The sequence below is a fragment of the Melospiza georgiana genome, chromosome 18 (assembly GCF_028018845.1).
Source record: "Melospiza georgiana isolate bMelGeo1 chromosome 18, bMelGeo1.pri, whole genome shotgun sequence".
Taxonomy (NCBI): Eukaryota; Metazoa; Chordata; class Aves; order Passeriformes; family Passerellidae; genus Melospiza; species Melospiza georgiana.
Genome location: NC_080447.1, coordinates 2,517,694 through 2,545,061, shown reverse-complemented (window position 1 = coordinate 2,545,061; position 27,368 = coordinate 2,517,694). Strand labels below are relative to the sequence as shown.

General features: G+C 56.2%; 2 protein-coding genes across 4 annotated transcripts; one reads left to right on the top strand and one right to left on the bottom strand.

Moving 5' to 3' along the window:
* Nucleotides 1–2,090: 2,090 nt before the first annotated feature.
* On the bottom strand, nucleotides 2,091–14,106 carry ABCB9 (ATP binding cassette subfamily B member 9). Of its 3 annotated transcripts, none has more exons than XM_058037207.1 (12): nucleotides 14,021–14,106; nucleotides 11,891–12,581; nucleotides 11,453–11,567; nucleotides 10,871–11,001; nucleotides 9,623–9,828; nucleotides 9,128–9,325; nucleotides 7,448–7,576; nucleotides 6,147–6,335; nucleotides 5,452–5,625; nucleotides 3,906–4,065; nucleotides 3,678–3,814; nucleotides 2,091–2,611 (listed from the first exon to the last, which is right to left on the bottom strand). In XM_058037207.1, the coding sequence occupies exons 2-12, from the start codon at nucleotides 12,501–12,503 to the stop codon at nucleotides 2,258–2,260; spliced, it is 2,406 nt and encodes an 801-aa protein (XP_057893190.1). In that variant the 5' UTR covers nucleotides 12,504–12,581; nucleotides 14,021–14,106; the 3' UTR covers nucleotides 2,091–2,257. The 3 variants fall into 3 exon arrangements, with proteins under 3 accessions (XP_057893190.1, XP_057893191.1, XP_057893192.1); XM_058037208.1 differs by having other exon boundaries at nucleotides 11,891–12,578; nucleotides 14,021–14,098; XM_058037209.1 differs by lacking the exon at nucleotides 14,021–14,106 and adding an exon at nucleotides 13,334–13,394.
* Nucleotides 14,107–21,274: 7,168 nt separating this feature from the next.
* On the top strand, nucleotides 21,275–26,363 carry OGFOD2 (2-oxoglutarate and iron dependent oxygenase domain containing 2). The gene is made up of 7 exons (XM_058037150.1): nucleotides 21,275–21,550; nucleotides 21,628–21,684; nucleotides 23,498–23,608; nucleotides 24,056–24,155; nucleotides 24,856–24,980; nucleotides 25,205–25,459; nucleotides 26,000–26,363. The coding sequence occupies exons 1-7, from the start codon at nucleotides 21,428–21,430 to the stop codon at nucleotides 26,267–26,269; spliced, it is 1,041 nt and encodes a 346-aa protein (XP_057893133.1). The 5' UTR covers nucleotides 21,275–21,427; the 3' UTR covers nucleotides 26,270–26,363.
* Nucleotides 26,364–27,368: the final 1,005 nt, after the last annotated feature.

Genomic DNA, 27,368 nt, shown 5'->3' with positions numbered 1-27,368 from the left:
CTTCCCTTCCTGAAATTCAGTGCGGCATTTTTGCAATAAAACTGATCTAATTGCATCCTCCAGTCCCCCTTTTGCAGTCATGCCTGCGAGGGACACACAGGACACAATCAAATTCTCTTTCCTGGCATCCCATGTTACTAATGACCATTGTCCTACCAGTACTTTGCAGGGTGAGTTGGCTTCCCTAGTTCCCAGCCAGCCTAATTTGGGTTTCCCCCCAGTTTTTTAATTAAGCAGAAATCAATTCCACTTCTATGAGCCAGTGGCCACATTCTGCTCCCAGGTACTGATGAAAATGCAGAATTAATCACTTGCCCGTCAGCACTGGGTGGAACCCCCAACCTCCTCATACCCACAGAGCAAATTTTCCTCAAGCAGGAACTCCTGGCCATTTACTGAAGGATGATTGAGGAGCTCAGAGCACCACACACAAACTCCCTAAGCGGAGGGAGGGAAAACAAAAAGACATCTTGTTCTTCTTCTGGGGCACAGATTGTTATCATATCACAAAAGCCAGCAGCTGAAAAGATTCCAGCCAGGAAGCACCACGCTCTGAGAACAGGTTAGACTGCCTGTCCTTCCCTGGGAGACTGACACCCAACGGGATCAGGATGGAAATGAGTTATCCCGACTGCTGGGCTCACAGCCATTATCAGATGCTGGAGTGTTTTACATACCTCCTTCTCTGTGGGCTCCTCTTGGCATTCCCCAGAACACGTGCAGGAGCAGCTGCTTTCAGCTGGGGTGTCAGATGAACGTTACCTTGAAAACCCAGAAAGCAAAAAACACCCCCAACCAGAGCGGCTCGATGTTGAGTGGCAGAGGTAGTATTTTATTTTTTTTTCTTTGAGCATCCCTCCTCAAGGACACTAAATTTAGAGTTTGTAAAACATCACTAAATGAAAACAAAACATTGCCAATAACGAAAATGCAAACCTGCTGGAAAGGAAAATGCAGCAGCATTCAAGTATCAGAAAACATGAGAGCTAAAGTGCTTGAGAGAATTTCCTAACTATGCAGAGTCTGAAGTCAGTGTTCCCCTAGAAATGCTATTTTTAAAACAGCACTTGCCTGGCTGCATAGGATTTTTCATCAGTCTATAGCAGGATAACACTACTAAGCCAGAGCCATGACCCCAAAGGGCTAGGAGCAACACATTTCTTTCTGTCCCTCATACTAAAATAAATTATATTCAAAGAAACACATTATAAAGTTCAGGCAGCTGAAGCTGGACTTCAAGGAACGTGACAGAACGGATTTCCCATGCAGTGAAGTCGCTAGCATGGCCTGAAGCTGAACAAAGCTTTGGTGGGATTTATAAAGTGCTGTTTTTTAGTGTTTTTTGCCTGTCTTTAGTAGTGGTTTTTTTCACACCAGCACCGGGGTTGTGAGTTAAAAAAAATTCTGAACAGACCAATTTTCAGTGGATGCTGGAGCCAGACAGACATTGCACAGTGCACACAAATAACATTAAAAAACTACAAACAAATCGAACAAAAAAAACCCCAAGCCCCAAAACCTAACCCAGATATGGTAAAACGTTTCATCCTTAAAAACAAACACCCACCAAGCACCAAGAGCAAATCAGAAAGTAACATCTGTTTCCCGGTCCCCAGGCTTGTCCCAGCAAGGATGGATACTACGTAATTCAAGCTCAGCAGCAATGGTTGAGAGCCTGAGCCTGCAGGCACTCAGTGCAAAACTCTCCCGCATTCAACTCTATGGGAGTGATCCAGTTTTCACCAAAGCCAAAGGGAACTCCCTACAGGCTTCAGCCAACTTTGGATTAACCCCATAGACTGACAGAGGGAGCAGGACCTTGCTTTACAGTCAGTTTTTCTATCCAGCCACAAAAGCCACCCCCTGAAATTCCTGGAGGGGTTTTCAACCTCCCCCCCCCCGCCATGCATGCATTTAACATCCATTACAGTTAATAGCAGTTACACATGCAGATCGATGGGAGAAAAGTCCCAGTCGAGAGGAGTTACTGGAAGTAAGAAAAGAAACCCAGTAGAAATGCTGAGAATTGCTAAGGACCCAGCTCCCTCGAGTGAATCCCTGCTTTGCTGGCTGGCAGGCGTCCTGCAGGAAGCTCTATGGTGTGTGTTTGGGTGTGCAGGGTGTGTGTCGTGGGGCGAGCCAGCGGCGCCGTTCTGCCACCTCCATATCCCAGCTGTTCCTTCTGCCACCTCCATGTCCCAGCTGTTCCTTCTGCCACCTCCATCCATCCCAGGGAGCGTCCGAGCGCCGGCCGCCCTCACTTGGGCGCGGCAGCGTTGGTGAAATCGTCCTGTGCCGTGGCGGCGGCCGGCAGGGAATGGGAATGGTCTATCCTGAACTCCTCCTCCAGCCCCCCGGGCACCTTGGCCGCGTCCCCCCGGGCTGCGGGCTGGCCACTGTCCGTGCCGCCCCCCTCCAGCCCCAGGATCTGTCTCTGCACCAGCTTGGAATAAAGGCCTCCTTCTTCCATCAGCTCCTTGTGCGAGCCCTGCTGCACCACGCGGCCCTTGTCCAGCACAATGATGTTGTGTGCCCTCTCCACAGTGCTCAGCCTGTGAGCTATGACAAGCACCGTGTGGTTCTGCAAGTCGCCGTAAATCGCCTGCTGAATCTGCGGGGAGAAAAGGCGTTAGTGCCCGGCCACTGGGACAGCAACAGCTTTGTGGGCTCTGGCCAGAAAGCTCTGGACAGGGGATGGGTTCTGCTCTGCTCCCTGCAGCACTGCCAGCACCAGCATGTCCAGCCCAAAGATCATCTCAGTCCAGCCAGGTGAGCTACGAGCACAGGTCTGGTCCTGCAAGATGGGGACTTGTTACAGCTGGGCCCCAAATTTGGAGGCCACGTGGTGCTGGCAGAGACTGCAGGAAGCCAATATCTGGTGAAAGCAGCTGCTGAGTAAAGCAGGATTTTTTCCTCAGTATATCAAGGTAAGGCAAGAGAAGGTTTTTTTCCAGTCAAGAGACAACAGCACTGACGTCTAAAGGCAGGCAGGTGGCCATGAGGCAGATGTCACATTGACACCCCTGGGTAGCCAAAACCAGCCCTGGGCTGGCATCAGGTACCACACCCGTGACTGAGGGCCTGTGAGGCAGCAAGCTGCTCCAAGGTCAGACACTTGTGCTGCCCCAGCAGGATTTGTCCTCTGGGATTGGAGGCACATCCTCAAATCCCAACCTTGAACAGCCTTTCCCTTGTGTCATTGCATCAGGGAGGCTAAACTTCCAGACAGATAAACCAGTTCACAGGATGCTCAAGGCTTTTCCTGCAAGTGTGACTTCCTTTGTGCCTTGGCTGGGATTTGAGCTCAGTCACTCCTACTCTCCTTGCTGCAGCACTATTTTATACGATCTTCCTCTGCATCCTGTCCTAAAAGGCTGCACAGAGTCTGTATGCCAATTAACACCTTCCACATTGAAAAAAAAAATCAGCAAAGATCCCTACCTCATCAGGTTTGTCAGGCATTGGCTGCTGTGAGCATGGAATTATTCCTTTCCCGGTGGCTACAAGAGCATCGGAATCAAATTCCTGCTACGGAATTAGCGCTTCACTCAACCCTCTGATGGCACCACTGGCTGGGTACTGAGCCTACAGTCTGTCCTCCCAGCCCTCTTTCTCCCAAACACCAGGGCACCCTCCCAGCCCTCTCTGTCCCAAACACAGGGCACCAGAGCACTCACCGCGTGCTCGCTCTCCGCATCCAGCGCGCTCGTGGCCTCGTCCAGGATGAGGATGGGAGGGGCTCGGATCAGGGCCCTGGCAATGGCCACCCTCTGCTTCTGCCCCCCCGAGAGCTGAGCTCCTTTTTCCCCTGCCTCTGTTGGGTCAAGGGAGAGAGGGAGGGGTCAGAATGGAATCCCAGAGCTGGCGGGGCGTGCAGCTGGCAGCCCCAGCAGGATGGGTGGTACCTGTGTGGTAGCCGTCCTGCAGCTCGGTGATGAAGTTGTGGGCGTTGGCCTTCTGGGCAGCCTGCACCACGGACTCGAAGGAGGCTGAGGCCAAGCCATAGGAAATATTGTCTGCAATGGAGCGGGCAAACAGCACGGGCTCCTGGCTCACCAGGGAGATCTGCAGGAGGCAAAGGGAGAGCAGGGCTCAGAGCAGAAGATGCACTGCATGATATCTCTGACCGTTGATATTTGTTCCTGCTTAGATATAGATATGATATACAGATATAGAAATGTCATTAACCAAGATAGGAAAGTGCTCATGGTGAGCTTCCAGTGAGGATGCCAACATAAACGTGCCCAGTTTGCACCTTCTGCTGGAAAGAAACCTGATGCAATGCTGGCATGTTGGCATCTGGGATGGGCTTCCCCCTCCTAAAGCCTGCTGTGGTTTTGCTCCAGGTCTGTTATTGCCATCACTGTTTGCTTTTCCCAGAATGGAAAACCAGTTGCTGGGAGAAGTCAAGCTGGAGAGACCCTCTCCCATGCCCTTGCTGATTTTCCTTTCAAGGCCAGTAGTCACACTTGGGCCGTGTGAATGAGCCCTCTTGCATCTTTTAATCCCAAATGAGCAAGTTAGGGAGGTAACTGCTGCAATTCTCTATTTGCTTAGCAACAGTCTCCCTGTCCTGCCTAACAGCCATGGCTGTTCACTGCCACGTTCAGCTGCTTTATCAAACCCTTGATATTGGAATTAATCAAACCTTTCAAACTAGTACTCAGAATTGTGCAGGAGAGAGCCAGGGAGACACGGTCATATTTTAATTGATTTCTCCCCATGCCCCTAACACCACACCAGGCTTTCTAAACTGAAAGATTTGCTTGGCCTTTGATTTTCGCTCTGTACGGGCAGGGAATGTAAATTAGTCACAGTGACTTTGGCTTTCCAGCCTCTCTCTGATCAATTGTTTTCAGGTTTTCCTGCTGACTGCTGAGGCCATTTGCTCTGGGGGCAAACAAAGGAGGCAGTTACTTGCAGAGATGAAGGCTGATCTGTGCTGACACACAGATGAGAGCTGAGGGGCCCAGACCCCTCTCCTAGGCAAAGCACCAGCCCTTCTGGTGCTCCAGCTGCTGCCAGGATCCTGAGAGGTTTAACTCCCCATTAGCTGAGAATTACTCTAAGATCTTAAGGCAGAAATTGCTGGAGGAATACAAAACTCTTTTTTCCAAACCCAATTTAGATGATAATTAATCCAACAGCCAAAAACATATCTCTACTGTGTTGGCCAAAAAATACCAAACAAAAGATATTTTTTGTTCTGTTTTTGGAAGGCTTCCCCTTCCCCTTGAAACCGTCCTCCATCCCCTTCCTTTCCACCCCCACAAATTATCCAAATTCATTTCTTGGACCACTTCCAGCCTCCAGCTTTCTGGACATTTCTGCCAGATGAAACCCAAAGCAACGTGCAGCAGTGCCATGCATCCCCTCAGAGCCCTGCAGGTGGCAGGTGGGCCAAGCAGAGCTCAGGTATCCCCAGCAGAATACAGTATCAGTGGCTCGTACCACGGAGTGCAGGTACTTGTGATCGTACATGTTAATGGGACGCCCATCCAGCAGCACCTGCCCGTCCTGCAGCGGGTAGAAGTTCTCCAGGATGTTGACACAGGAGCTCTTCCCACTCCCTGAAGGGCCCACCAGCGCTGTCACTTTGCCAGGGTGCAGGGTGAAGGACACGTCCTGCAACAGGGACGGGAGAGCGTGCTCAGGTCCAGGCTTTTCTCAACGTCCTGGGGCACTACACAAAAGGACAAGCCAGAATCTGGCCAGAGTGCCCCTCTGCCTTGGTGATGTGCCACATCAGCCATTTCTCCTGGCTCAAGCCTCCAAATTGCTTCAGATTTGCCTGCTGATGTAGCAGGTCCTCTAAAAAGCAAACTGACCTCTTTGCCTCTTCCCCCTGTCTCATGATCCCAGCCCCTCTCCCACGGAAGCAGTCTGAGGCAGCTTGGCACGAAGCCCTGTACCACGCTGACATGTTTAATGCCTGAGCAGGGAACAAGGCTTTTATTAATAAATCTCATTCCTTGTAAGGAAGGCCGGCCCTAAACACCCGCTGCTCCTTTTAATCTGTTTTCCAGCAAGCACTGAGGCTGCCTGTACCCATCTCTGACAGGCAGCTGACCTCCCCGTGGCTGGGCTTTGCTCCTGGCCAGGATGGAGCAGCAGCACGTGGTGCTGGCAGTGCCCACAGGGCTCACCTGGAGGACCTGGGTGGCAGAGCGAGTGCGGTAGGAGAAGCTGACGTTCCTGAACTCCACCTTGCCCTCCACGTGATCCGGGGCCAGGGAGCCGTCGTGCACCATGGTGGGCTGGCGGTCAATGAACTCAAAAACCTTCTCAGCAGCTCCCACGCCCTGCATGAGGCCGCTGTACACGGAGCCGATGGACTGCAAGGGAAGAGGCAGCGGTGAGACCCTGCCAGGAGATGGGGAATCAGCCAGTGCCGCCCCAAAGGGAATGGCTGAGGCATTCCCAAGTCTCCCATCGCCTGATGCTGGCTGCAGGCATCGGACACAGGGAAGGAAAACTCTCCCTCCTCTGTTGGGTATGGAAGGGATACATGGACAGCCCAGGGAAAGGGTGTTTTTCAATATTAAACTCAGAGCTGCAGAACAGTTTGTACTTCAACTGCCCCTCCCACCAGGAGGGGGAAAAAATCCCCCAAACCAAACTGAATCCACACCAAAACCACAGCCTGGAAACGCCACCAGAGCCTGCAGTCATCTGAGCAGATGGTGAGAGCCAGGCAAGCTGCCTCCAACTCTGCTCTGCCCCTGCACAGAGGCTGAAGCACCACCAAAACCACACTTGGCTGTCAGGAAACCTCGACTGGATCATTCCTGCCTGGATTAGCCAAGATTTTGCCTCTGCAAGGGGAAGGCAGCCCTGGGTGGGCTCTACCATCCCACCCACAATCCCATCTTGCTAATGTGCTGCCAACGCAGCAGCTTGCAGCCTATTCCTGGGAAAGGGGAAAAAAAAAGTAATATAATTAAGTTTTTAATGAAGCCTGAAATTTAACAGGCAGCTTTGTAATCCCTTCATTCTTCAGGCCAGGAAATGTGCTTGGCAGGCAGCCAGGGCTCTGCCCTTCAGCAGGGCCAGCCTGACCCCTCTGCTCCCAGCTGCCTTTTTGGGGGACAAGCTGCTTCAGGAACATGAGGGTTGTGAGACCACAGCAGGGGAGGAATGGGGAGCAGAGGGGAGGATCTGCTACAGCACCAAAGAAATGAGTCATGGGAAAGTCAGCACTGGATCTATCCCTGGGACCTTCTGGGAGATGGAAGGGGTAGCCCAGAGCGTGGGGAGGCCCTGGCACAGGATGCCCAGAGAAGCTTCCACACCCATGGAAGTGTCCAAGGCCGGGTTGGATGAGGCTTGGAGCAGCCTGGGAAGGTGTGGAAGGTGTCCCTGCCCAGGCAGGGAGCTGGAATGAGATGGGCTTTAAGGTGCCTTCCAAATCAACCCACTCTGGGGTTCCCTGCTAAAACTGACTCACCTCCATGCAGTCCCCCAGGACAAATTCATAAATGATGAAGGATATCAGGTTTCCACTCGTCATTTGCCCAGAGATCACGAGGTGCCCTCCATAGTAAAGGATGCTGACCTGGACCACCAGCAGGGTCAGCTGAAAGCAAGAAAACACCCCAGAATCAGCAAGGACAAACGGATTTTTGGTGCGTTTGTCATTATTCACACAACAGCCCAAACTTCATGTGCTGACATTTATTCTTTGAGCCCTGAGCTGAGGATCCCTGACAGAGCAGCTGACAGCCCTAGGAGCGAGCATGGAAATGAGAAAAACAACTCAAGTACATGGGCTGATTTAAGGAGCTGGGCAGATATCTTTCAACAAAACAAGTCCCGAGGGACAGCAGCCAAGGAGGCAGAATTTATCTGAAATAACAGAGCATCTCATGAACTCTCTTGGACTGAGATCTTCAAGCATAATAATCTATGTTCAAATTATCCAAGACATGCAGTCACCTCACCACTAAAATAAACTGTCCGCTATACGAGTGTGACACATTTTAATTTAGAACACAAAATCAAGCCAGGAGTTAATGCAGAATATCCTCCTTGCCTGTACAAGTCCCTGAAGCATAACCCCAGCTGTCACCTGAAGTCTGTGGGGGGTACCACCTACTCCAGAAAGGAGACAGATCAGCCCTGATGTGACAAAAATACCAGCTCCTTTTATTCAGCTGGTTTTGTTCCATGCTGCCCAGGTGCTCCAAAAAGCAGCGATGCCCTGGTGCCCTGTGGGACCAGAAGAGGTTGTAAATTCACACAGACAAAAATACAGGAGGAAAAAATGCCTCCTCTATAGCTCTGCCATGGTCTGACCTTAAGCCCCTGCGTTCCCTCCAAGACCCTACCAGGGCTGAGCTGTATCCATTGCCTTCTTTCTACGTGAGCCCTGCAGGAGCGGTTTTTGAGGGCTTTTGCCTTCTCAGATTTGTCAGGATCAGTGTCAACCCAGCTCATGCTCCAGCTTCACCTGGAAGCCCAGAAACCATGCTAATAATGCTCCCATTTTGTTTCCAGACTTGGGAAGCCATAAAGTCTCTCACAGCTGCATGAAGGCACCGTAACTCACAGACCCTTCACCAGCAACTGCCTCGATCCCTGAACGCGCAGAGACAAGGGCAGCCTCGCGTGAGGGTTCTGCCCTGGAGAAATCCCAAACCATCTGGTGTTAAACGATGAAAAAGCATTTTGCAGGGGGGGGGGGAAATAATAAAAAAGCCCAAAGGCAGAGCCCAGCAGCCTCCCCCTGCCACCACCCACACACAGAAGATCTCTGTTGCCGAGCAGAAGCTCAACCAACGCCGCGGCTGTTCGCAGCCGGAGCCCTGGCACAGGCAGGCACTGCAGCACCACGCAGCCATGGGCTGCTCCACCACCCTCAGCTCCTGTCAATTATTGCCCCATCTGAACCTGAGGCAGGGAAAACAGGCAGCTCCATGGAACGACACAACGCTGCCTTGCAGGGTATTTTTATCCATCCATTTTGATGGATAAAAATAACAAAAAATCGAGAGCCTGGGGATCACCGGCAGCAGAAAGCAGAGTTCCCTGGGAGCAGAGGAGAACCACGTGTGCTTTGGGATATGGAGAGACCCCCCCCCCTGCCCATCCCAGCCCCACACAGGGAGCCCCAGGGCCATCCACCTACCCCACTGGACCAGACATAGTAGGTGTAAGCCATGGCCTCCCGCTTGTTGAGCTTGTACACCTGCTGCAGCTTCTGCCAGTACACGTTGGCCTCCGTCTCCTCGTTGGCGAAGCTGCGGACGGTCTTCATGGCCGAGATGGTCTCCTCAGCCGTGTTGTTGGCCTTGGCCAGAGCGCTCTGCACATCCTTGGAGAGCTTCTGCAGGGAGCAGGGGGAGGCAGAGGGAGTTCAGTGGGTGCCAGGCTGCCCAGGGCACATCACCCCACTCGTCCCAGGCTCTGGAACCCCACCAGTGACTCCAAAGGGGGAAGAGAGATGGCACAAGGACAGGCAGATCTAAACCTCACAGGTTTAATGTCACCTTCCTGCCTGCACTGCTGGCAGCAAAACACTCCAGCATCACTCCCACTGGCTCCAAGGCCACCCACAAGCTCCCTGATGGCTTCACAAGGGGGCCAGCCCAGCACTGTGGCAATGCCAGCTGCTCCTGCCTACCTGGTAGTACTTCCCATAGACATCGGACACCAGCATGATGATGGGGAAGCCCATGAAGGTGACCAGGGAGAGCTTCCAGGAGAGGCTGAACATGAAGAAGATGACGCCCGTGGCCTTGACCACGTTGCGCAGGAAGATGTTGATGTTCTGGGAGACCAGGTCGCTCACGATGGTCGTGTCCGACGTCAGGCGGGAGATGACGTCCCCTGCAGCAACGAAGGGTCGGGGAAGGGGAGAGCGGGGACGTGTCACCACTGCAGGTCACTGCCTAACCGTGTCCCACATCCCATGCCAGGGGCCAGATGGAGCTGCCCATCCAACCAGCTGGGGGTCTGAGGGGTGGCGTGGGAGGGGGGCAACTCTCCACCGCTGTGGATGCAAAGCAAAACAGAGGAGCTCGGATTGCTGCATGCACGAGGAGCAGGAGGTGGCACCTGAAGGCACAAGCTACATCCCTGGGTCACCAAGGGTGGCTGTAGGACAGCAAAGGGGACTGTGGAAGCATCCTGTGCTGGAGGGCAGCCCACAGGCCTTACACAGCCCACAGCCTGGGGCTGGCCCGAGGGACCTGAGGACATGGGACAGCTACTGAGGGATGAGGCTCTGGCGGTGCCTTTTGGTGGAGCTGAGTGTTACAGCCAGCAAACACCACACTGAGCTCCTGAATCCTTGGCCTGTGTTTGAGTCCAGCTGAATTCCCAAGCTTTACTGCAAGTCCAGGGTTACCCATATCCCACTTGCAGTAACATCTCTGCTGCCCTCAGCTACCAAGGCACTGTGCAGTGACTGCTAAATACAGCAACAGCCTCAAAGCTAAAAATACCACTGAGACAAAATTAAATGTGTGCAAGTTACACCAGAGTGGCACACACGGGCTGGGACTGGGACAGGACTGAACTGGAAGCAGGGACAGCAACAAGCACACCCAGCAAGCCTCACACATCTGAGGTTCCAGGGACAGGAGCAGAGCGGGAGAGCAGCCCACCAATAGGCACTGATGGGAGGAAGGAAATGGGAGTTCTGGGGGTGGGACTTCTGGATGCCAGGCTGATGGGTGGCAATGGGACATCCCCACGGTGGGAGGCAACAGAAAGGGAAGAACTTTCTGCCCCTATTTCTAACCACGAGCAGTGGGTGCTGCCTCTGGCTGCCCCCAGTCTGCTGTATGAGAGTAGAGCAAGCCACGGGGAAAAAAATCTGGGATGGGATAGAGGGGTTAGAGCAAATCCAGGGGAGAGGGGAACCAACCTGTGCGATTCTCATCAAAAAAACTCATCTCCTGAGACACCAGGGACCTGAAGAGGCAGTTCCGAAGGCGGATGTTCAGCCGGGCAAAGATGAGCGTAAAAACGCCGCCCCGGATACCTGCGGCAAATGAGCTAATTGCAGATAAGAAACGTTATAGAGCCATGGACACGAAACCCTCTCAGCCACACCAACACCCCCATGCCTGGCCAAGGGCCTGGGCAGTGCTGACACCACTTATCACCAGCCCACACCTCTCCTGGTGCCACCAGCACAGTGGTGGCTGGTCCTAACCACAGCAGGCACGAGTTTTGGGAAGGAACGCAGCACTGCTGGAACAGCACTCCCCAGGGAACCCATTCCCTGTGTCCACTCCTGCTCCCTCACCTCCAGCAGATGGACACAAAGGGCCACACAAAGGCCTTGTGACTGCCAGCCACGGCCTCTCTGCTCAGAGAATTCACAGCACATCCCTGGGGCTTGGCAGCAAACTGGTGCAGTGGGTGCCTGTGCCCACCATCACCACGAGCTCCTGTGGGAAAACCCCAAACTCCTTGCCAGGGCCAGATCCAGCCCCTGCATTACCTTCCAATGGCAAGCAGTGACATGACCAGCACGGCTGTGGAGAAGCGATCCATGCTCTTCTGCACCACGATGCCATCGATGGCCAGCCCCGTGTAATAGGGCAGGAAGGTCTCTCCTGCAGGACAAGCACAGGACATGGGGGTTCAGTCCCACTGCACAGGATCTGTGCCAATTCCCAACTGTGACAGCCTGTGGACATCCCCACCCCAGAGATACTCGGCCATCACACAATGAGGACATTGCACTCCCTGTGTATTTTATCCCCAATTGCATTTGGTGTTGCCCCATTGCATTTTTCACCCACCCCATGCAGCACATGCCACCCAGCACCCCCAAAAAAGCAATCCTAGGGTGCTTCCACGCCCCATCACCGAGGCTCCTCCATCCCTCCTGGTGGGGATGGGAGCACACCACAGCCTGCCTGATCCCTTCACTCACCCAGGGCGGCCACCAGGAGGAAGAAGGAGGCAATGCCCAGGAAGAAGGCATCTGGCTTGGTGTAGGACAGCAGTTTATGGATGGTGGGACCTGCTGCCTCCTCCCTCTTGTCCCTCGGGGTGCCCCCGTCACAGCTCTCCTCCACCTCGGCGCGGGACTCGGAGCTGGGCCCCAGCGCCTCGCGGGACGAGGTGACGCAGGCCAGCAGCTGCCACAGCCCGAAGGTGGCCGCCAGCGCCACGTAGGTCCAGGCAAAGAGCCCCCAGAACCAGGGGTCCCTGATGGTCTTCCGCACCTCCGAGTAGAGCAGCAGCTTGACCATCATGTAGATGCCCATGAGGAGGCAGACGACGGCGATGAAGGTGCGCGAGGCCCGGAGGCGCCGGGGCCCGTAGGCCGTGTTGGTGGCCACGCCGATGGCGGCGCCCAGCAGCACGCAGCTGCGGTACAGGCAGCCCCCCCAGATGTCCAGCAGCGAGTTGAAGATGTTGAAGTGCCGCAGGTCCTGCAGGACGTTCCGGCCGCCCTGGCCGTGCGTGTAGAGCAGCGTGGTGACCACGACATCGGCCCCGCTGAGCGCCAGCGTGCTGGCCACCGCCTTCCAGGCCCGCATCGTCACCGTGGGGCTGGGGTCACTGACGTGGGGAAGGGCAGCTCTAACACAGCAAGGACGGGCTCATGTCGGCCTCTGCTGCGGGGTGAGAGAGGGGGACGAGGTTATTTACCTCAGAGAGGAGGCAGGGAAAGGGAAGGACACGGGGGGACAACCGTGCCAGCTCCCCACCAACGCATTCTTACCCCAGACACACTATCTGCACCTCCCTTCCCCTCTCCTGCCGCACACGGTATTTCATTAAATGAGCAGCACAAAGGAAGACAAAACTCTCCTCCCGGATGCCTTCACCCATCCTGAATCCCAAAGCAGAAATCTGGCAATCCCGATGGGAATCTGGCTGTGGTGGCTGCCATCACATCCGTGCACCCACGTGTCCCGTGCTATGGAGCCGTGGAGGTGTTAAACTTGGACAGTCATGATCCCAGAGTCCCTGCCCACCTTTCCCAGGACAAAGCTGAAACCAAGCAGCCAAAACTGTAGGAACGCAGACAGGGGAGCAGCTCAGCTCTACAACGGATCCCGCCCATCAAAATAAGACTAAACCATATGTACCGCAGCTTGCCACACCTTACTGTCCCCAGCCCTCCTGGATATTAACTCGGGGTAGCACTGAACCCGCTGTGCAGTCAGCGCGCAGTTCAATGACACAACAAAAATCCCGAGAGGAAATTAAAAAGGGATTGGAATTCCAGGGCTGCGTCCCGCGGGACAGGAAGGCTCCGGGCGGGCCGGACGCTGCCCTCGCTGCCGCCGGTCTGCGATGGCGGGGCAGGCTCCGAACGGAGCCGGCAAAGGGCGCAAAGCCCGACCTGCTCCGAGCCGCTCACCTGCGCCGGTGCCGTGCCCCGAGGAGCCACGCGTTGGCAAGAGGGAGGTGCCCGATCCCGAAATTTGTGCTGGCTCAGCAGCTGGTGACGGTGCACAGTGCGGGAGGCACCGCGCTAAGGGAGCCATGTGTCCGCCACACTCCGGCCTGTGCGACCGCAGCGCCCCGAAACCGAACCAAGGGACCAAGGGCAGCCCTGGCACCGGACAAGCTGTGCCCTTGGGCGAGAGCCGCTCGGTGGTCGGGTAAATGGGATAAAAAGCTAAAAAGCGCAGGAAAACAGGGCAGAGGCTGCAATGTTTATGGGGGTTTATGGGGTGGGTGGGGAAGGAGGGATGGGCGCAAAGCAGAGCAGCGGTGCCAGGGAGGAGCAGCACACGCTTCCCAGGGTGCTCGCTGCTGCCATCCGCTGCAAAGCTGCGCGGATCCGGCCCACGGAGGAGGAGAAGGAGGAGGAGGAGGAGGAGGCGGCAGCCACCGCAGCTCCCCAACACCCGCAGCAGTGTCCCCAGCCCCGAGCTGGAGCCGCCCAAGGTCCCCATCGCATCCCGCCTTCCCCGCGCAGGAGAACGTCCCGAGGCGGGGGAGACACCCGGGAAGGGCCGAGCCCGCCATAGCCCGGCCGGACCCCCACGCACGGCTCCCCCTCCCGAGCAGCTCAGCCCCGGCCCGCCCGGACGGCTCTTACCGGCGGCGGCTCGGGGATCGGCGGGATCAGCGCGCTCCGAGCGGCGGCGGCGGCGGCGCGTCCCGGGAACAAGGTCGGCGCTGGGCGTGGCTCCGCCTTGGCCCCGCCCCCGGCCCCGCCCTCTCCTGCGGCGCGCGCCCGGCCCCGCCCACGGCCGGACGGAGCAGCGGCACCGGGACCCCCCCGAACCCCGAATTTGGGGGTCCCCGGTGCCCCCGCCCCGCCCCGGTAAACCCCGCCCCGACGCGGCAAAGGCAGCCCCGGAGTTCCCCCCCCCCCCCAGAAGGTTTTTTATCCTCCCCAAATACACGTTTTTAAATTTTTAAAATGATTTTATTGGTTATACCATGTCATTTCTGCAGTAGAGAGGGAAAATACAACACAGGAGTTGGCTCAAAAGCAACCGGGAAAAGAGCTCGTAATAATATTTTAAGTTAATCCTGAAACAGGGGCTCGGTGGGTTTAATTAACCCCTCAAGAGGGACTTGACAAGGGTTTAATTAACCCCTAACACAGAGGAATCCACTTTCAAGAAATCCCATCTTGTAAATTATTTTCCCCTTCACCTCCCACTCCAACTCTTAAGGAATGGAAGAGCTCAGGCTCTTCCCTGGATTGCATCCATACATCCAGGTGAGTTACACAGGTGACAGAGGGGCAGTGTCATTATCCCAAAATTTCCAGGTGTTTTTGGAGTGCTGGGCTTAAAAACATCCATGACCCTCACTAGCACAGGCACAGATGTCGGGATTGCTGGGGTTTGCACCATTTCTGGAGAGAACAGAATGATAACGTTACAAAAGACAAATTCATTTTTCTCTGCCTGGATAACCAAAAATACCACATTCTGTTGTTGATTTTATTTCTGTTAATAAGTGCTTAAAACAAACCATTAAAAAAACAAAAAAATCTCTCACTTCAAGCCCTTCCCACATCCACCAGGAGCACAGTCGGACCTGGAGTGACTATTCCTGGCTCAGGCTCACAGCAGGGACACTTCTAAGCTGCAGGAAACACTGTCCGTGGCTAAGCCAGGTCTGGCTTCTGCTTCTCTTCCACCGGCACCCAGATCACTCCTGGGCTTTGCTCTGCACCCAGTCCCTCCCAAAGGGCAACTCCCAAGCCACGGTCGAGGTGGAGCTTTTTGGCAGGACCGAGCCTCTCCCTGCCAGGACGGTGCCACCTCCCTCGCTCCGAGGGATGATCCAAGGGCAAACCCGCACCAGGAAGGGACTGAACAGACCCCCTTGTCTGAACCTTCCCCTTCCCTCCTCCCAGGACAGAGCAGGCACGTCTGCACCCTGCACTCCCACGCAGCCAGGCCACAAACCCTGGGACAGTCGGTGCTGTCCCCGCGCCGCAGGACCCCGGCACGCCCAGGGTTAACTGGGCTGCTTCCCGCCGGTCACGCTCTGCTCAGGGGGCAGCACGGTCTCGATCTGGAACGACACGAACTGCCCCTTCTTCAGCTTCTTCAGGGAGCTGCCAGGGCTGCCCCCAAACACGCTGTCTTCCACCTTGAAGGCCAGAGAGGGCAGGCCCCGCGCTTTCCTTTTCACGCCCTTGCGCTCGCGCTTGCAGGCCGTGCTCATGTTGGAGATCACCTGCCAGGAGAACGGAGGGGCTGGGCTGCCAGGGGTCCCTCAGCAACCAGCTCAGCTCTGGCACAAGCTCAGTGAATCCCAGAATCTCAGAATCCTTAGGGTTGGAATCCTTAGCTCTGGAGGTCATCCAGGCCAAGCCCATGTCCAGGCAGGGTCACCTGGAGCAGGTGACACAGGAACATCCAGGTGGGTTTGGAATGTCTCCACAGAGGGACAATCCACGGCCTCCCTGGGCAGCTCCAGGGCTCTGCCACCTTAATGGAGAGAAGTTATTCCTCATGTTGAGGTGGAACTTCTCGTGGTTTAGTTTATGGTCATTCCTCCTCATCCTGTCACTGGGCACCACCGAGAAGAGCCTGGCACAATGATCTGACACCCCTCAGAGAAATTTCTGTGGGTTGATGAGATCCCCTCTCAGTCTCCTCCAGACTGAGCAGGCCCAGCTCCCACGGTCTCTCCTCGTAAGAGAGGCTGAGAGTGAGTGAGAGCTGGCAGTGTCACAGCTGCATGCTCCTGGGGCAAGGGAGGGACCCAGCAGGGACTTCCCAGCCTTGTTCTCCCCACCCAAACCAGCAGGAGACCTTGCAACGTGAAACTGCAATTCCACTCAGAGCTGCCAGTCAGCAGAGGGCAGAAGGGGATCTAGGCTGGAGTGCCACAGAGCCCAGGGAAGCTTTATCACCTCCTGTTAATTGCAGCCCCAATCCCTGCCTGGATGCAGGAGAGATCCCAACAGCAGAGGCTCCCTTAGGGACAGGACAGAGCTCTCAGCGCCCTGTGCCAGGATCTGCAGCTCCATTTCACGAAAGGGGAGCTGAGCTAGTGAACCTGAGCTGCCAAAGGGATCAGATCCTACATTTCCTGTTCCCAGGCCCTCCTCCCTCCTGTCCCATATTCCTCCTGTCATTCCCTGGCAAGAACCACCACAGTCCAGGTGAGATCAGAGAGAACCACACAACCCTGAGTGTAAGAAATGACTGAGCAAACAAAGCACTTGAGCCTTGTCTGTGGTTTTTTGGCACACAGTTCACCAAGCACTTCACAGGGGACACTGAGGTCATTTTTCAAGTGAGGGAACCAAGGACTAGACAGACAAAATGAGCTGCCCAAGGTCACCAGCACGTTAGAGACAGTCAGGAGCTGCATGCTAACTTTGGTCCCCAAGCCCATCTCCCTGCCCACTGGGCCACTACTCCTCAGGGCAGCCCAAACCTCCTCTCATTTTGGAGCAGAGCTACTTTAAACCTTTGCAGTTACACAGCATCTCCCTGAAGGCTTCCTGTCCCTGCCTAGGGAGGGACTCCCTTGGCTGATTTGGGATGCAGATTACAAGGCAGGGAGCTGGGCAGGCTGGAACACAGCTCTCATTAGCCTGATGGGGCAAGTCAGTCCCTCCTATTTCATCACCCACCTCTGAGCAGCCCCACCAGCAGCTCCCCTGTGCTGCTGGCCCAGAGGGTCCAGCTCTGCTCCTGCTGCCCTTGGCACACACTGAGGTGCCACCTCTCCTCTCAAGCCAGGCTTGGACTTAGCTGCAAAACGATTTCAAGGCACCACAAGACTTACAATCTCCTTCACCACGTTCTGCTGCTCCTGCACCGTGGCTGTGAACGGCGGGAGGCCGTCGGCCTTACCGGAGCCAGCCCCCTGCTCTTTAGAGTCCTTGACAAAATCCACCTGCAAGGCACAGACTGGGAGTTACTCTGCACCCACGGCAGTGACAGAGCTCCTGCAGGGCTCCCCTGGGCCGGGCAGTTACCTCTGAGGACAGGCACACGTATCTGTTGAACATGAGGAAGAAGGGGCTGTACTTGGTGGCCGAGTTGACCGAGGTGCGGAACTCGAAGAGGACGGGGTCCAGGTGTGCGTCCCACTCGCTGGGCTTCTCGTTCACCACGCTGCAGATGGAGGCCCTGAGCACCTCAGCACTGTGCTCACCAGGGCTGGGGGGCTCTGTGGGCTCTGTGGGTGTGAGGAGCTGGGAGATGTTCCAGCGCTCACACAGGTGCCGGCTGACCTGCGAGAACACGGAGATCACGGTGTGTCAGCCCCACAGCAGCCTCCAAGGCACTGCCCCCTGTGCCAGGACAGGCACTGTGCCCCCTGTGCCAGGAGAGGTGGAGCAAAAAGCTCCCCAGAAAAATTAGAGCCTGGGAAAATGTTTTGCAATGACAGCTCTTGTGCTTGAAGCTCTCCACAGCACTGGGAAGCTGGGTTAATCCCAGGGTAGGGCTGGAATTTCATGCACACGGTCTTTCCTTCTAAGCAGGGAATACTTGCACCACTGATCTACAACCTCAAATCCCTGCCATGGAGAAAGCAGTGGCAAATCAGCTCCCACTCCTGGCAAATCAGCTCCCACTCCCAACAGGGGCAGGGATACAGCAGCAGCGCCTCGCCCCCCTACACAGCACATCACAGCTCTGCCTCCAGGACCTGCTGCCTGCTGAGGGTCACACTGCCCAAAAAACCTGCTGAAGGTCACACTGTCCCTAAAAACCTGCTGAAGGTCTCTCTCCTTCCCCCTGAACCAGCCCACAGCACACCTACCTCCTCGCAGAAGTCCCAGCTCTGACTGGTGTAAATGTTCTTGGAGGCGCCAAACCTGGGCAAGAAGAGGACACACAGCTGGTTTTACTCCATCAGCTGAGGCAGAGCCCAAGGAGTTCCATCTTTATGGGTGCAAATGGAAAGGAAGGGTTCAGGAGCCTCCAGTGGAGATGGTGCTATTGAAGCTGCTGTGACCTCCCCAAGAGCAGAGAGTTCTGCTGGTCCCTCTGCTCCAAACCAGCCACGCCTGTTTGCTTTGGAATGACGAGGCAGCAGCAGAAACGAGAGCAGCTTCTTGCTCTGAATTCAAATCTCCACTGGCCCCACGTTGTTTTCCACAAGGACAATGTCACATGGTGACACGAACACTTTCTAGGAGAAATCTGGGAATGCTTTAAAGCTTCTGCAGAGAACTGGGACAGAGCTCCCCTGGCCTCGGGCTACTCAGAGAAACATTTCTGCCTCTTTCTTCTCTGCCCATAACAGGAGGATAGCAGGCTCTTCCCAAGGACTTTGTAAAGAGCCACTGCATGGTCTCTCCTGTAGAAGGGAGAGTTCCTGCTCTCACAGGAAAACATGCTGAGGACACCAGGTATTTCTGCAACTGCAGAGGTGCAAAGTAACCAACAGCAGAGGAGCCCACCTGTAAAAAATAGTAGCCAGGGCTTTAGCCACGGAGAAGGGATCCTTCTTCTGCAGAGGAGCAGCCTCCACCCACTTGGTGAAGTAGTCAGTCACAAGCAGGACGTGTGTGTTGCTCTGGCTTGTCTCAGGAAAAGGCCCTGCATAAACAGCCATCAAAAAAAAAAAAAAATCAATGTGATGCCTTCATATCCCCCAAATGGGCAAAGTGAAAAACCCAGTTGCTGCAGAAGTGGCCACGACTTTCTTCTGCAATGTCCTTTGGCCAGAACATTTTTGGTGACCTTGGTCAGCAAAAATACACCCATGGGAGCCTCGGTTCTGGGGAAGAGAGCCCGCCCACCGCTCTCACGGTGCGTGCAGAGGGAGCCCAGCCAAGCCCAGGGATCGGGTGTCAGCCTGGGCGGCTGCTGTGGCCTCCTTGGCACCTCCTCAGAGGCAGCGGCAGCTCTCCCTCGGTGCGTGCGGCAGCAGGTCTGCCACGCTCCCCGCTGGAGGGAGGAGCCCCGAGAGCCACTTGAGACATTCACAGGCACTCACCGTGGATGTCTAATCCCAGCACTTCCCAGGGGGATTCCACCCTGACGGGCCGGGCTTTCCGCGTCACGTTCTTGTTGTGCTCCGCGTTCTGGCACGTTTCACACATCTTGATCTGGAGAGAGAAAAGAAGGATCAAAGGACTTGGGAACGTGCTGATGGATCCTGTCAGACTCAGACTGCACCGTGAGACACACAGCAGGGCTCAGCACTTTCCCTTCTCCCAGTAAAATAACGAGGTGCAGGAAAAAAAGAGGGCGAAACACAACAGGCTGACGCATCTCACCTTTCTCAAGGCTCACCTGACAGCTTTCTCTGACACAATAACCAAATTTCTCAACGTTGCCTACAGCTAAGCTATTTCTCACCCAGTTTCCAGGAGAATTTTTTTGTATTTTGACCTCCTAGTGCTGGTTAGAGAAATCCTCAGCCCTAGGACGCTGGAGGAGCTCAGACCATGCAATGCAAGCACACTCCTTAAACCACAGTGCTGCAGAGTCCTGCTGCAGGGAGCTGCCAGCAATGAAACAGGGGAGGCAAAGCAGCTGAGCAGACACTGAGATCCTCCTCTTGCCATAGTTTAGGGAACTGGGCAGCCCTGGAAAGAATCCAAACTGCCCAAAGGTGGACCCAGCAACTTGTCTGAAACAACCCCACACTGCCATGCTGACCAAAACTGCACGAGGAGGGTGAGGAGGCTTCCTGACACTCAGGGGAAGACATCCAGGCTGCCCAGCTGCCTGGGGGCGCTGCAAGGTTCACCTGCAGAGCAGCTCGGTGTGTGGTTTCCCAGCACATGCACGGGCAATGACATCACCCCTGCACCAGCGCTCCTGTGGCTGCTGCCTCGGGCCTGCTGCCAGCACCGGTGTCACGGACACGGTCACTGCTCTCCACTTACCCAGTCCACAACATCCTTCACGATGCCCAGCCAGTAGTACCGGCTCTGGATGCGGTGCACGGTCTTTTTCTGGCCCAGGTGGTTCCCGATTTCGGTGAAATGGCTTTCCAGGAACACCTGGCGCCTCCGCTCGGGGTCCACGATCACCTCGCGCTTCTCCTCCTTCTTGGGTCCCACGTAGTAGAGGCAGCCGCCTGCGGGTGCCAGAGGTTTGGCTGCAACACCGCCCTCCCACAGCCGCCAGAAAAGGCTCATTTTGCACAGCGGGGAACCCAGCTGGGACACGGCTCCGGGGCTGCGCTGCCTGGGCAGCTCCTGCTGCCCCTGGAGAGTGGAAACACCCCCACGCACGGAGCTTTTCTGCACCCAGGACCGTGTGAAATCCTCCGCTACCACAAAGCCACAGGGCAGCCGTGGAGCGCCGGTGCCGCCCCGACCCCGCTCGGTGCCCGTGAGGCGGCGCCGGGCCCGGGGAGCGGCGGCCGCGATGGCGCTGCCCAGAAACCCCATCCCCTCTCCACGCCGAGCCTCCGGCACATCCATCCATCCATCCCCCCGGTGTGCGGGGCCGGCACCGCCCGCTTCCCCCCGGGGCAGCCCGAGAGCCCCGCGCCGCCCCCGGTCCCCACCGTCCACGACGAACTTCTGGGCGTAGCGCTTGAGGTTCTTCCTCTTGATGGAGCAGAAGCTGGGCGGGAAGCAGCCCTCGGCCAGCAGCCGGTAGATGTCCTCGAACTTGCTGCCGTGGCCGCAGGGCTCGGCCGCCACCACCACCTCCCGCTCGGCCTCGGGCAGCGCCGCGTCCATGGCCGGGCCGGGCCGGGCCGGGGCCGCGCTCAGCCCGCCGCGCGCGCCCCCGGAGCGCGCCCCCGCCGCCCGCGCGCGCCCCCGCCGGGGCAGCTCAGGCAGCGTCTGCAAAGAACCTTCGGTTCTTCTACCGCTCCGAGCGGGCCCGGCCCGGCCCCGAGGGCTGCGGGGCAGCGGGCGCGCTGCGGGACAGGGCCGCGGTGGCGTCACGGAGATGACAAAAACACCGAGCGTAAAACCGGGGAGAACGGGCGATTCCGCCGCTTTCCGTTTTCGCCCTGGTTGGGAATTTACCGATGCGCCCTCCCGCGGACGGAAGCGGAGCCTTTTGAGGGCAGGACCGAGACGCGTTCTCCGGCAGGAAACATGTCCGCGGGCCGGCCGTTCCGCGGGTGCGCCTGCTTCTTCACCGACAACATCTTCGTGGGGCGGTTCGGGCTCCACGTGCGGTACCGGGACGAGCAGCAGCTCCGCCGGGACCACGGCCGGGTAGCGCGGGGGCCGGGCGGGCCGGGGGCAGCGGGCCGGGCCGGCGGCCGCGGCGGTGACGGGCCCGTGTGTTGCAGGCGCTGCGGGAGCGCGGCTGCCGGAGCGAGGAGCAGTTCCGGGAGGTGCTGAAGGAGGTGAGCGGCGGGAGCCCCGCACGGCCACCGGGGGCTCGGGGCACTAGCATGGGCTGGGTGCGGAGGGACATTTCTCACTGTCCCAAGGCTGCTCCAGCCCAGCCTTGGGGATGGGACAGCCACAGCTGCTCTGGGCACCCTGTGCCAGGGCCTCACCTCCCTCACAGGGAGGAATTTCTCCCCAAAATCCCTGTCCTCTGTCAGTGTGAACCATTCCCTGTGTCCTGTCACTCCAGCCCTTGGAAATCGTCTCTCTCCATGGTTTTTTCTCGGCCCCTGCAGGGCCACCCTGAGCTCACCCCAAAGCTCCTCCTGCCCAGGTGAGCAGCCAGCCTTTGCTGCCTGCAGAGCTGCTCCGTCCCTCTGCCCATCCCGGTCCCTCCTGGGTCGGGCTGGGGCAGCTCCCGGGGCCGGGGAGGGGATGGGGAGCCCCGGCCCCCACAGGGATCCCCTCAGGGACCCCCTCAGCCCCGGCTCCCTCAGGGAGCCCCTCAGCACCCAGTGCCACACCGGGGCTCGGTCCCCTCGGGAGTTCGGGCCCTGCTGGAGCCCCTCGGCTCCTGCACCGCGTCCCGATCCAGCCCGGGGCCGGGCGGAGTCCCCAGGGAAGAATTCCCCGCGGGCGCCATCAGCGCGGAGTTTATTCAGCCGCCACCCTGCGATTAAATCCTGTCAGTCAACACATCCCAGCCGCTCCCTCCGTGGATTTACCCCGCTGCCTCCCAGTGCCCTCCTTTGTCTTTCCTCGTCCCTTTCTGTGCTAATCGTTTTTAAAGGCAGCCCCGAGATGGGTTCCTGCAGAAATCCACCTTTATCACGGAATTTCTGCTTCTTTCCAGGCCAGGGACAGGGATCAGTCCCTCACCAGCTCCAATGTCACCTGACACCAAGGGGACAGACAGGTTCTTTTAAAAATTCTTGGCAGAATGATGGTGGCTGTAAATCATACTGTAATTAAAGCTTTATTAACTGGATAATTATGATTCATACAGCAGAGAATTTATGAGTAGAACAGCACAGGATTTCCTCAGGCAGAATCAATGGAGCACAACAAGCAATGTGATCCAGAATTTATGAAACAAGATCCTAATTTATAATCTACAATCACCTTGGTCCTAAGCACTTTTTAATCACCTGGGCTCTTTGCAGATCTGCTCAGACCTTCATACAAAGTTTATGTATCAATATAAACATCATAGAGGAGACTTAGAAATGACACAAGTCAATAGGAGTCACTCAGTGCTGGCAGGAAGCAGATGACAGTGGCTGTCCCTGGCTGGGGGAGGGCACGGAGAAATCTGATTTTTCTGCTTGGTTCCCAAGACCTTCAGGGACTGAGAGGAAGGGAATGAGCACAGGAGCTGCCTGGTCGCAGGGAATGGCTGCTCACTCTCTCCTCAGTGAGGACTGCTACAAATGGATCTGTGAGGGGGAAATGAACGGGAGGAGCTGCCTGGATCAGCTTTTGCTCTGGAAGGGCAGCTCAGCCTGTCTGCACCACACTTAGCAGTAATCCCTTCATGACAGCACTTGTCTCACTCCCAGCAAATGTCTTTATTTTGGACAATGCCTCTATTGTCAGAACAAAAACCAGATTCTGGAGGTGTCAGAATGCCTGAAAGGGCTGAGAGCTCTCAGCTCCACTTGTCACTTCCACAGAAAAGTCCTCAGTCACTTTTTAAGCCAAACACTCTTGTGTCCCAGAGGTGCCCCCAAACACAAATAACTGGATTGAAACAAGGAGCAGAATTCCTGGAGCTGTTTCCCTCAGCCCTGCTGATTTCTGACAGTGTGCTCTGTTGTTCACTTGCAGATTGAGGCAGAAGTGCAGAGGAGGAAACAGTTACCCCAGCAGTCAGTGGAACGCAGAGCCATCATCTCCAAGTGCTACAAACCAAAACACCCAGAGGTGTACACGCTGCAGGTACACACAAGGTTTGGAATCCCTTTTGCACGCAGGAAAAAAATCACCTGAGAGTTTTATTTTTGCAGTTTGTTTCCCCCTCTCCTCAGGATTGCACACTACTAAAGCTGCACTGAATTAAAACACAGGTGTAGCATATGAAAACTAGATTTAAAACTTTAAAAACAGCACAGTGTGCTCTCCAGGCAAGGTTCCTGGTGTTCCAGCCAGGAAAGGCTCTTTCCTGTCATGTCTGTGATAAATCTGGCCAGTTACTCCTGAAAAACCCATGAACTGAAGCAAGCAGCAGCCGCCCTGCCCCAGCAGGTAAAGCAGCAGAGCCAATTCTGCATTTCCTGCTGGGGAATCACCCAGGTGTGCTCAGCCCAGGGACTGGGGATTTCCCTGGGAGCCATTTCCCTCTGATCGTGTTTCTGTGTGATTTTCCCATCCTTCCCTTGACACCAGGACTCCTTCCTGGCCCCAGAGTTTCTGGAAATCGAGAGGTTCTGCACATCTCCAGGTGCTGATCTCCAGGGCCTCCTGAGCTACCTCGAGTCCTTCTCAGGTAAAGACAACAACCTCTGATGACAGAGCTCCCTGGTGAGAGCTGTTCCCCGTGTGGAGCAGCTCTGCTGTGGCACAGCTGAGGCTCACAGGACGTTCCTCCTGCCTCAGGAGGGGCTCTGGAGAGGCAGCAGCTCTGGATCTGAGCCTGTTTTCTGCTTTCCATCCTGCTGATGTCTCACCAGAGGCTCCAGCTGCAGCAGGGCTGGGGTTCTGGTTGTTCCACACCTCACCAGGAGCTGCTGAGGAAGCACTGGGAGCTTGGCTTTCCTCCCTGGGTGCTTTCCCATTGCAGACAGTCCCTGTGGGTTAGTCTGGGCTGAAACAGCTTCAGCCTGGATTTCAGTCTTTGAAAAGGAGAGCTGGGTTTCCAGCTTCCCTGGAGGCAGCAGTGAAGCTCCCTGCCTACCAGAAAAGCTGCCAAGATGCAGAGGGGAAGAGGCAGAGCTGCCTCCTTCCCTCAAGGCAAAGGACAGCAATGTCTGTGTGCAGAGCTCCTGCATTTATCCAGGGCACCAGGTCCAGACAGAACCTTCTGCTGTGGAAATGAGGGACCAGCATGAAAAACAACAAATGCACCTGGGGCTGACCCAGGGAATGGTCCCAGCACAGGGGGAGCCTGTGGGGGCTGTGCTGTCCCTGCCAGCAGGAGCACTGGGAACGTCCCCAGCACCTCTGTCCCTCTGTCCCTGTGCTGACAGACAAGAGGATCTATCGGCTCCCAGTGTTCACACAGCACTTCTGCCAGGCCCTGCTGGATGAGCTGGAGAACTTTGAGCAGTCAGACATGCCTAAGGGCAGGCCCAACACCATGAACAACTACGGGGTAGGACTCATCCCCTGTGCTTCCCTTCCTCCAAATTTCAATCAAGGAGAGTTTTTAAACAACACTCACCTTTTGATCTTATTACTCTGTGTTCCCCTCATCCCTCTCCACCTTGATCCTCCTTCCTTTTCCCTTTGCTCCAAAGCCCTGGAGCTGGGGCAGGAGGAGGGCAGAGCTCTGAGGAGCTGCTGGGCTGAGCTGCTCCCCGCGCTGTCCTGGCGCAGGTTCTGCTCAGCGAGCTGGGCATGGACGAGCGGCTCCTGACGCCGCTGCGGGAGCGGCTGCGGCCGCTGACGGCGCTGCTGTACCCGGAGCTGGGCGGGGCCGGCCTCGACAGCCACCGAGCCTTCGCCGTCAAGTACGCCCTGCACCAGGACCTGGACCTCAGCTTCCACTACGACAACGCCGAGGTCACCTTGAACGTTTCCCTGGGAAAAGAATTCACAGAGGGAAATTTGTACTTTGGGGAGTTCAACGAGGTACTGAGCACGTCCCACCCACCTCTCCCTCCTCATCCCTCTCAGCTTCCAGGCATCCACTGTCCTACAAAACAATTCTTCAGAGTTCTGACAGTCAGACCTGCTCTGTCCCCTCCCCATGGCTTGGCTATACAGAGCCTCTTTTGCTGCAATATTCCCACATCCAATACCAATATTCAGTATTTTAAAGAGAGGGCAGATGCAGCTTTGCAGTAGAAACTGGAGTGAGACAAACCATCCCCTTTCCAGATCAGAAACTGTGAGCAGGGAGGTGCTGAGGGAGAGATTTATTTCAGATGTGACTTCAAGCTACATCTCTAGCACCTGTTTTTAGGGCAAGAGAGGGGTAGAAGCTCTCACACAGCAGTGAAAAGTGTGTGTGGGGTGGTTGCTTGAATCTCTCTCAATTCCCTCTGAACCTGGCACTGGGAATGAGAGTTCGCCCTCTCCATGGTGCTCCCTGGGTGCTGTGGGTCAGAGGTGACAAATTTAAACCATTGAGGGCTTTGCTGGTGTGACACCAATGCCCTGCCTTTGCAGGACCCCAGCGCGGTGCCGCGGTACATCGAGGTGGAGCACGTGTGGGGCCGGGGGCTGCTGCACCGGGGGGGGCAGATGCACGGGGCGCTGCCCATCGCCTCGGGGGAGCGCTGGAACCTCATCGTGTGGATGAGATCGTCGGCCGTGCGCAACCGCCTCTGCCCCATGTGCCGCAGGAAACCCGAGCTGGTGCCGGCCGAGGGCTTCGGGGACGGCTTCACCGAGGGGGAGGAGCAGCCCGGGACCGTCAGCGTCTGTGCCCTGGGCTAGCGGGGGCATTCCCCACACCGAGCTGCCCAAAGCTCCTCCCTGACTCCCAGGCTGCACAAGGAGCAGCTCTGACCTCGGGAAGGGATGCCAAGCCAGCCCTGCCGGGATTCCAGCTGGAACTCGGCTCCTGGGGGACTCTGCAAGCACAGAAACCCCAGCTCTGATTCCCTGCAGGAGCTCTCTCAATATCCCCAAGTGCTCCAGGAAAGCAGCCAAAGCCCCCTGGCCTCTCTGCCAACAGCAGCACCCCAGGTTCTACTGGAAATGGGGCAGAATGGGCCAATAAACCAATTCTGGGCTGTTCTTAGGGCTCCTGTCCTCTGCTGCTGAGTGGGCAGGGAGGATCTGCTCAGGAATGAGATGCAGGTGGTTCACAGTGAGCTGCTGGGAATTGCCATCACTGGGTGTTTGTGTAACCCAGGCTCAGAACAGTCCCCCAGGAGCAGCATGGATCCCCCAGGGGGGCTGAGGGATCTCCCAAGGCTCCTTGGGAGCACAAACTTCCCTTTCAAAGGTTTGGTGAAGCTTATTAAGCAGAGGCAGAGCTCTGGGAGCCACCTGCAGCACAGCAGAACTTCCCAGAGGAGGATGAGATGTACATTTAACTTTGCTTTAGTTACATGAGCCAGTGAAAATATAAAATAACTTGCCAACCTGGGGGCAGCAGCAGACAAGGCCTGGGGCTGCTGAATTTGGCACCAAGATCCCCCAGGAACTGATGGTTGAGGCTTTCCCCTCCTTCCTTCCAGCTGGCTGAAAGCTCGTGACTCTTCCATCTACTAAACAAACTAAAACCAGCCAAATATCGTCTGATTTCTCTATAGAAAATTAACTCGATATTCGATAGATGCTGCTGAATTTGAGGGTATTTTCCATGGATGTGTTCAGAGCAGCAGTCGCAGCCCGAGGGCAGTCCCGTCGGTGGTTGTGCTGGAGCGGGAGCAGCTCGCACTGAAGGGGCTCCCTGAGCATTTCAGCACAGGGCGCTGATGAGCTGCTCATTAGCAAAGCTCATTAAAATTACAGCGGGGGAAGGAACCCGGCCGTCGTATCTAAGCGAGGAGTCGCTACCAAGAAACGCAGTCTCGAAGTCTTTACC